At 40.5% G+C, this 9006-nt stretch overlaps 1 protein-coding gene across 1 annotated transcript in view; it reads right to left on the minus strand.

Moving 5' to 3' along the window:
- The window catches only part of LOC143488716 (globoside alpha-1,3-N-acetylgalactosaminyltransferase 1-like), an 18654-nt gene extending 10214 nt beyond the window's left edge, over positions 1–8440 (minus strand). The window contains exons 1-3 of the mRNA XM_076987565.1: positions 8362–8440; positions 1069–1104; positions 887–931 (exon numbers count right to left, since the gene is read on the minus strand). Of these exons, the coding sequence (XP_076843680.1) occupies positions 887–931; positions 1069–1104; positions 8362–8423 (143 nt within the window). The 5' untranslated portion in view covers positions 8424–8440. The remainder of the gene's footprint in view (positions 1–886; positions 932–1068; positions 1105–8361) is intronic.
- Between the last annotated feature and the right edge of the window lie 566 nt (positions 8441–9006).

A 9006-nucleotide genomic window follows, 5' to 3' on the forward strand; every position in this document is an offset into this window, starting at 1 on the left:
TGAATGAAACCAGTCAAGTGTGATATGAGTACGGCCTGAGAGATATGAATGAAACCAGTCAAGTGTGATATGAGTACGGCCTGAGAGATATGAATGAAACCAGTCAAGTGTGATATGAGTACGGCCTGAGAGATATGAATGAAACCAGTCAAGTGTGATATGAGTACGGCCTGAGAGATATGAATGAAACCAGTCAAGTGTGATATGAGTACGGCCTGAGAGATATGAATGAAACCAGTCAAGTGTGATATGAGTACGGCCTGAGAGATATGAATGAAACCAGTCAAGTGTGATATGAGTACGGCCTGAGAGATATGAATGAAACCAGTCAAGTGTGATATGAGTACGGCCTGAGAGATATGAATGAAACCAGTCAAGTGTGATATGAGTACGGCCTGAGAGATATGAATGAAACCAGTCAAGTGTGATATGAGTACGGCCTGAGAGATATGAATGAAACCAGTCAAGTGTGATATGGTTAATGCGTTTTAAAGAGTGTAGGAACAATTCCAGTAGTAAGTGAAGAATGAATAATGGCAGTTATGAGGGGAGCAGAGAGGGAATACAGGATTTAACTAAAACTGTAGGGAAAGGATCAAGCTGACATGAAGAAGGCTTTGATTTGCTAATAAGAAAATTACAGATGAATCTGGGAGTTGAAAACAGGAGAGAGAGAAACTGTGAGAGAGGTACAGAAGAAGAAGAGAGAGGTAATGAATTAGGACAGATGCTCTGGTGGATTTTACAAATTATACTGTTGGGTCTTTTGATTAACACCAATCACAGAGGCCATGTCTGTCTAAACAACCTTACAAATAGCATCTTATACATGTTTATATATGTAGCCTATGATGGAGGAGTACTGTGTGAATTTGACAGTACTCACTTCACACGCGAGTCCCATTTGGGTTGTTCTAGTTGTGTATACACCCTGTAAAATACAAAACATATAAATTAGTGCTAGCACATTTTAAAGGTATGGTTGTATCTGTGCTTTGCGTGTGTGTGTGTGTGTGTGTGTGTGTGTGTGTGTGTGTGTGTGTGTGTGTGTGTTTGTTAAGAATTCACCTAAACCAGGAGGTACTGTGTCCCAAGTAAAGGCACCTGACAGGAGAAAGGATGAAGTTAGTAGCTGAACTGTGATCATTAGCAATCTGGAACACTCTGGAATACCCTGGAACACTCTTGAACACTCCAGCAATACACTTGAATTCATCATCACCTCCTCCACAAATGTTCAGTTTGGATTCTCTTTACAGGACCGTGCTAAACTCCAGGGCATAATCAGTACCACAGAAAAGATATTATACACACAAATGTCTCAGTTGGGTAGCATATCTGGCTAATTAAAGCCTTTGGCCTCTGAAGTCTTGACTAATGACCAACAGAGAGAGGTGCAATGATTCATCAGCTTCATGGGGTACCCGCTTCACTCTTTTACTTTTACTTTCGTTTGGTTTCCATGACGCTAGTCCAGGGGTGTCAAACTCATGTTGGTCTGGTGGCCACATACAACTTAATCAAATCTCAAGGGGGCCAGACCAGTAAACTCATTCCAAAATTACATGGAACGAACAATAAATCCACCTTTTTACTTTGTATTAGTGCAAAGAAGTAAATTATAAAAATCTTTATATGAAATGAATTGTCCTTTTACTAAATAGGCCTATATTATGAACAGAGGTGTCAATTTCAGGTCCAGAAAGTAAAAGTCCTCACCAGGATTTTGCTCAGGCTTCTTGGATTGTGTTGATTGTGTTGAATTTTACCTGGATTGCACTAATTAGAAAATCTAGCAAGCTTGAGCAACATCCTGGGAAGGAGTTTTACTTTCTGAACCTGGAATTGACACCTCTGATTATGAACAACTTTTTAGTTTTAATTTTTACTTTTTTAGAAAAGTATGTGCAATTTCAACAACACTTTTACTCAGTTAATTTCAACAACACTTTTACTCAGTTTTGTGCATTATGCATAAAAACTGATCACACTGGCTCTGTTTGAAATAGACTACTACATACTGGATACTGCATACTGGACTCTGTATATACTGGATACTGCATACTGGTCCTCGTAGTAAATGCAGTACAGTTTCCAGTATGCGACAAAAGCAAAGCATACTACGGGGTCACGTGAACGTAGCGTTGCATGATGGGATGCAGTACACCACGAAGATAGCTCTGTTCGCGTACTGGAATATTTTGCGGAAGTAGTAGGTCATCCGGGTATGTTTCGCGTACTGGAAAATTTCATTTTGGTCACATACTGCATACGGCATACTGATTTGGGGCTCAATCAGTACACCAGTAGTATGTAGTAGGCTATTTCGAACACAGCCAGTGTGTCACGGTCAGTGATGCCGGTAACGCGTTACTTAGTTACGCGTTACTGTAGTCGGACTACTTTTTCCAGTAACGAGTAGTCTAACGCAACTACTATTTAAAAACTAGTAGTCAGATTAAAGTTACTTATCTAAAACATCGTGCGTTACTATTTCTGCATTTCGGGGGAATGTAGGTTATATTTATTCATTCTTATTTTTTGGCTACACGTTTCTTACGCGGTTACGTCATATCTGCTCTGGCGCCAAAGTCAGATGTGAATAATATGGAAGTTGAGGTTCGCCTTTAGCAGCTGGAAATACAGGCATTATTTTGATTTTATTTAGGCTAAGGAAGGCAACATTAAGGTCCGTTGTACACTCTGCGCTGGCAACAGAGTGCTGTCTACTTTCAAAAACACAACGTCAAACCTGAAAAAAAAAAAAAACCGGGGGGTTGGCGGCGAACGTAAATTGTTACCGGGCAGGGTGTAAAATGGACTAAATTCAGTATTATTTCGCGATCTATCGATCGCCGGTGTTTGGCGCCAGATCGGACTAGTAACTCATTGAATCATAGATGTGGATCAGAGGTAAATAAACTAGATTTTTTTTTCGGCGTGAGAAATCGGAAGTATGGCGTGTGAGCGTGTGAAGACGGTCAAATGCGTGTGTCTCAATGCGTGAGAGTTAGCAACCCTGTAAGTGGGTGGAGTTGAACAGAATGACTGTCTTATTTATTTATTTAAAAAACATGTAAGACTATTTCAAGAAAAAGTTTACAAATGCCAGTGTCATTTTTGATGTTCCGGTTAAAATACATGTCAATAAAGTGAGTATTGGCAGAACTGGTAGTCATTTTCATGTTATAGGGGCGGGGGATCAGCCTCTGCTGAAAGTAATCTAACTTAGTTACTTTTAAAAGCAAGTAGTCAGTAACTTAACTGAGTTACTTTTTAAAGAAGTAGTCAGTAGTCGGATTACTGTTTCAAAGTAACTATGGCAACACTGGTCACGGTGAGGACCCCTGCCCCTCCCTTTTGGGCGTGTGTCTACGTCGTCTACGTCTACTCGTCTGCGTCTGTGGATCTTCGTGGGTGTGGTTGTGTCTTGGGATAATCCGTCTCACTTGTGGCTCGTCTCGTAATCACACGGGGATTATGTGGTTTATCTATTTAATGTGCGCTCGCGCAGTGTCCTGTGTTCGTCGTTGTCTGAGTCTGAACGTTTCACGTTTATGTTAGTGTTTATACGTGCGCGTACTGCGCTATTCGTTGTCACAATAAAAGTGACATCTGTGACCAAGCCTGGATTTGTGTCTCGTCCTTCACGCTGCACCCGACATCACACAGTGACATTTTCCACTTCTGGGAAGCAATTCTGAACACATGAACTTTCCATTTTTCTTGAAAAATCTGACACTCTGTGTCCACTTTTATCTTTTTTGACAAATACATTTCATTTAAGAGGATGTCAGGGACAATAGAAAAGCGGGTAAAGCGATAGAACTGACTAAAACACGCGGACAATATAGGAACTGCTGATTGTAAATAAAATGGAGTTTATTATTCTTAAATAATGCAGGTTTATTCCGCGGGCTGGACTGAACTCCCTGGCAGGCCGTATGCTTGACACCTCTGGTCTAGTCGCATACTGTGCAATCCCCTCCAGTAATTGCACGGACGTAGTTTTGGGGGGGGGCACTTTTTCAAAAGCCGGTTTTGGTCCCCCCCAGTTTTTACAGTTAAAACCAAATATTTAAGTAGCGACGAAGTCATGTCCCCCCCACTTTTTAACGGTTAAAAAAACAATATCCAAATAGCGACAAATCTAGCACTAGGATCATGCAGCTCCGAGCTCCCCCCCCCCCCCCCCCCCCCCCCCCCCCCCCGCTCAACAATTTTTGTTCACAGCGCTCAACAATTTTCATTCAACCCCCCCCCCCCCCCCCCCGCTCAACAGTTCGCCACCCTAGGTTGTGTCCCCCCCCACTTATGAAATCAAAACTACGTCCATGAGTAATTGAATTAATTGTGTCTTGTGATTGCTCATTTCATGTGTATTTATTTGTTTATGGTAATGTAGCCGGCAGTCCCCCTCCTGGCCGCTAGGGTGCGCTTTGCCCAGCCAGTAGTAAATGGCTAAGAGCCTCAGTCTTGTGTTGTACTGTGTGAAGGTAAGATGTGAAGAGAAACATCCAACTAAATGTAATTGTTTAAATAAACCATCCGTCTTCAGACATCTTTATTATTATGTTCTAAAGCTGTTTTGGTTCGATATAAAAGATCATATTGTTGATTTGAAGACGTTTTGTATGGTATGTTTTAGTGCATTACATTGAAAGTGTAGCGCCAAGAGTCGTCACGTACAACCACGGTGCTAATTCGCTAACGTTCGTTATTCATGTCCCAGGGTAAAAAACATTGCTGTATGGTTTTATATTGAAAATTTGTAGTTCTGTGCAGTATTCTTGTGGTTAGTGAGCAGTCGGTGACGATATGCATCTAGTGAGAATTCTGTAGTAAAAGCAGTCTTGTGTTGTACTGTGTGAAGGTGCCAGAGAGAAGTGATGCTGTATTATTGCCGTACAGGGTTGCCAGGTCCTACAAAAATATCCCGCACAAAATCTGTGTAAAACCCGCCCTTCAGCAGCCTAAATTAGCCCAAAGCCCAAAGTTGTTGACGGGGGGGGGGGGGGGGGAGGCGACGAGTGTAATCTGTCGACCGGGGGGGAGGTGCGAGTGTAAGTTGTCGACGGGGGGGGGGGTGGGGGGGGGGGGGGTTGGGGGGGTGGTGAGTGTAAAATAGAGACAAATTAAGTATTATATCGCGATCGGCAGGATTTTCAAACAAGCCCAATTTGGCGTGAAAACCGCGAACCTGGCAACTCTGTTGCCGTATGAAGAGAGAGATTGTCGGGTAATAAAACCGCTGCGACTGCACGGCGATTGAAAAGAATACTTCTGGTGTCCAGTCTCCCTTCTTTTCCCCTACGACAACCAAAAAAAATACACAACGCAGAGCCAGCGGGAAACTCAAGGCGGACTGAGTGTGTGGTGGTTAAGCGCAGGACACAACGGGTTACAGTAACAATAAATAATAATTAATAAACTAAAATAATACAATTTAAAAAGTAAAATAAATTAATTAATAAAATACAAGAGACAAAACATCGATTAAACGTTTTGCTTATTTATACATATATTTATTTTTGCATATTTATGCATTTATTTAGGCCTACCTATCTCTGGATATTTCGATTTATTTACTTCTCTTTTTGTTTTGTGCTTGACCAGATATGACTTGGATTACTCGTTTGTTTGCGATTTGTCAGCGAACCCAGCCTGATGGTCCTGGTTTTTCAGCACAGTGCCAAAAGCCTTTTATATACATGGCAGACGACGAGGACCATAGGCAGGTGAATTAAGATTCAAAGCAAACTTTGGGTTGAATTAACTTACAGTAATAATTTAATGGTCAAGCTTAACACTTAAACCTGCGCGTTAATATGCTTCGCCGTGCGTTTGCGCCCTCTGGTTTTGAACATGATGCCATATTCCTCACACACAAAGTTACATTTGTAACGGCACATTTGAAACGGTGTTGTGGCAATAACCAAAAAAGTGGTGGTCACACATTCATTCAACGTTTCTTTGGCTTTGGGTGATAAATGTTACCTGTGCAAACCATGACGTCTAATTGTAAAAAAAAAATCCAGCGAGCCAACATGTTTCACGCATGCGTAAAATTGGCAGCCTCAAGCATGCAGCACCTGCCTAAAGACTTGTAGAAAAGGACAATTACGCACATGCGTAGTCCCGTAGTCCAAACCGAGTTTCGGGTTTAAATCAGGCATCGACAACGACCAATCACAAGCAGGTATGGTGTTGCGTCTCAACTTCATCTTACAGTAGTACGCAAACACAGAAAATCAGAAACTTGGATAAGAACTCGTGTTTTTCTAAAATAAATATAAGGTGCAAAAATGAAACGCCTGAAGATGGGGGAAATGAACCAATTTTTCATTTATTCTAACAAGGCAAAATGTAATAATTGTGTTTAATAATTACATCCAATTTTTCAATTTAGTTTCAAGTCTGAAAATCGAACTGATAAACGTTACACGGACTCAGAGTGAGCAGCATAGACAGAAACTGAGGTTCCTTGCCTATACTGCTTATCTGGTTAACTTCTTAACTTAAAATGATAGCCTAGCTATATTATTCCCCAATGGGTTGTATGTGGCTAGCATACCAAACGTTACGACAGTAGCTATATCTAAATGTTAATAAATCTATTAAAGAGATTTCAAAAGCTATACGTTAGCTAACTAGCCAATTACAATTGAGTTATGAATTAGCAGTAGAGTCTCATCAGTTGTTCAAAACGATCAAATAAAAACGCATTACTGTATTGATTGCTCCCTGCAGGTATCTTTTAGACTGTTTTATGAAGGGCCTTTTGCAGGGAAGTATTAGTTAAATTAAGCTTTAAAAAAATGCTTTCACTGACAGCCATGACATGATAAGTTATTTGGCAAGGAATAACCCAGTAGTATAATGTTTGCCATTAATGTGCAAAATGTTTTGATGTTTTTGCAGATTTGTTTTAGTTTTTAAATTAGTTGTTTAACACAACTCACAAACACACACACAAACCATATTCCCTGTTCACCATCTCTCACTCATTAGTGAACACACCCTCTCCTCATTTGGGTCTCTAATTGTGAAGCCCCACAGATCCGTGTGGTTCGCACTGCCAGTCATCCTGTGCCAAGCAGCCAAAGCCGGAGTGGCTAATCGGGAGATTCGGGAGGATTCCCGATGGGCCGGTTCATGTTAATCTCTAGTTTGGAGCGATTGGGAGGGGAAAATAATTTTGGGCCGGATTTGGTCATAAAACTCCCGGGCTGAAAAAGTGTCCCACTCCGGCCCTGCAAGCAGCTGTTGCCGTACCTGCAAGCAGCTGTTGCCGCACCTGCCACCACTGCTGTGTTTTCTCTGGACTCTTACTGCATCAGTAGATTTTGCTTTGATTTGACTCGTGTCGAGTGGAAGATTTCTCAATGTTCCCTCATCCATCACCCCCTCTGTGTGCTTGATTACCACATAACCCATGATGGGCTGCTTTTAACCCAACCTTTTGTGGAATGTGTGTGTGTTTGCTTTTGTTGTCCAGTTAAGCACTCTTGTCTGCTCTGTATTGTTTGCCATCTAGATTTTCTTGTTATTGAGCAACAAGGGTCCTTCACAAAAAAAAAAAAAAAACAGGCATTTCAAATGCTTGGTCCCCCCCCCCACCCCCCCCTACATTCCTCTCTCTCCCACTCCCCTTTTTCTGTGCTAACTGACATTTTAATTTTTGTAGTGAATTCTGATTCTTACAAATTTTGATTTGAACATACTATTCTTACATGCTTAAACCAGCAGATTTTTAAACACGAATCTTTAATAACTACCACAAAAAGGTAAAAATAATAATGACCTGTCTCATGTCTGGAACACGCCTTGCATTGTGGTTTTCCAGACGGAAGACAATAGGTACAATAAGTTACAAGATAGTCCACAGTTTCTGTTCCCACTGAAACTAAACCTAGAGCTTTAATGGCATTTGTGCAGCTTGTTTTCTCTGTATGACAAACATGAAGCTTTTGTCCATGGGCACTCTCATTTATTTAATTAATAATCTCAAGAAATGTACACATTCTAGTAGTTCTCATTGTTCATAGCTGAATTAATATATTTAATTATATAAATATGTGTGTGTGTGTGTGTGTGTGTGTGTGTATAATTAAATATATTAATTCAACCATATATAATGTCTATGTATTTCCTGAGATTAAATTAAATTAATTCTAACATTACAAAATGACATTTTATCCACAATTGAAACTACAGATGCGTTCACCATTCAGCGTCATGTATGTGCACTGAACCTGCATTCGATTGGAGTAATTCTGAATGAGTCAGAATTCCCATCATTTCTATTGATTGTTACAGTCACCATTTATCAAGTAGTGTGCATAAAAAGTAGGTACATACCCAAGCAGAATCACTCCTACGAGTGACAGTAAAAACAGATGGCTATTCTGTGTTATTCTCATTGTGATGTTTACTCTCTGTCCCAGGTGGATACAACTAGAAGTTTTAAATCATACAAAGCAGTCGTAACCATCAGAATGAAGCCATCTTGCAGGGGTGTACGGGTCTCTCTTTTAAAATCATGTATGTTTTAATGAGTAAACTATATATTTGTTACAGGCAGCTCAACTGTTATTCTTTATCTAATACCATATTATCAGTTGAAGTACATCACATGGAATTATTCGATGCAGACTCATTCAAAATCAACTACTGTCCACCCCTACATAATGGACTTGCCCAAATTATCTCTCGGTCAGTATAGGGGAAGATGGGCAAATGTGTTTAAAACGACAATAACCAAATGTACAAGACTACCAATGAATGATACAAATAATTGATCTATGGATAGTGTTGTATTGCTGTTAATGTTGGTCGGATGGGTGGTTGGTTATTTTTGTGTGATGATGGGTAGGACCTGTATGAACTGAGAACCAGTTAGGAGCACCATGTCCATGTGAGGTTTCCACTCCTTCATTGGAATTCCCAGGAGAGATATTTATCAAATTAATTCATGTTGTTGAAGGTTTTAGTGCTAGATTTGCA

This window comes from Brachyhypopomus gauderio, unplaced genomic scaffold (genome assembly GCF_052324685.1).
Source record: "Brachyhypopomus gauderio isolate BG-103 unplaced genomic scaffold, BGAUD_0.2 sc54, whole genome shotgun sequence".
Lineage (NCBI taxonomy): Eukaryota > Metazoa > Chordata > Actinopteri > Gymnotiformes > Hypopomidae > Brachyhypopomus > Brachyhypopomus gauderio.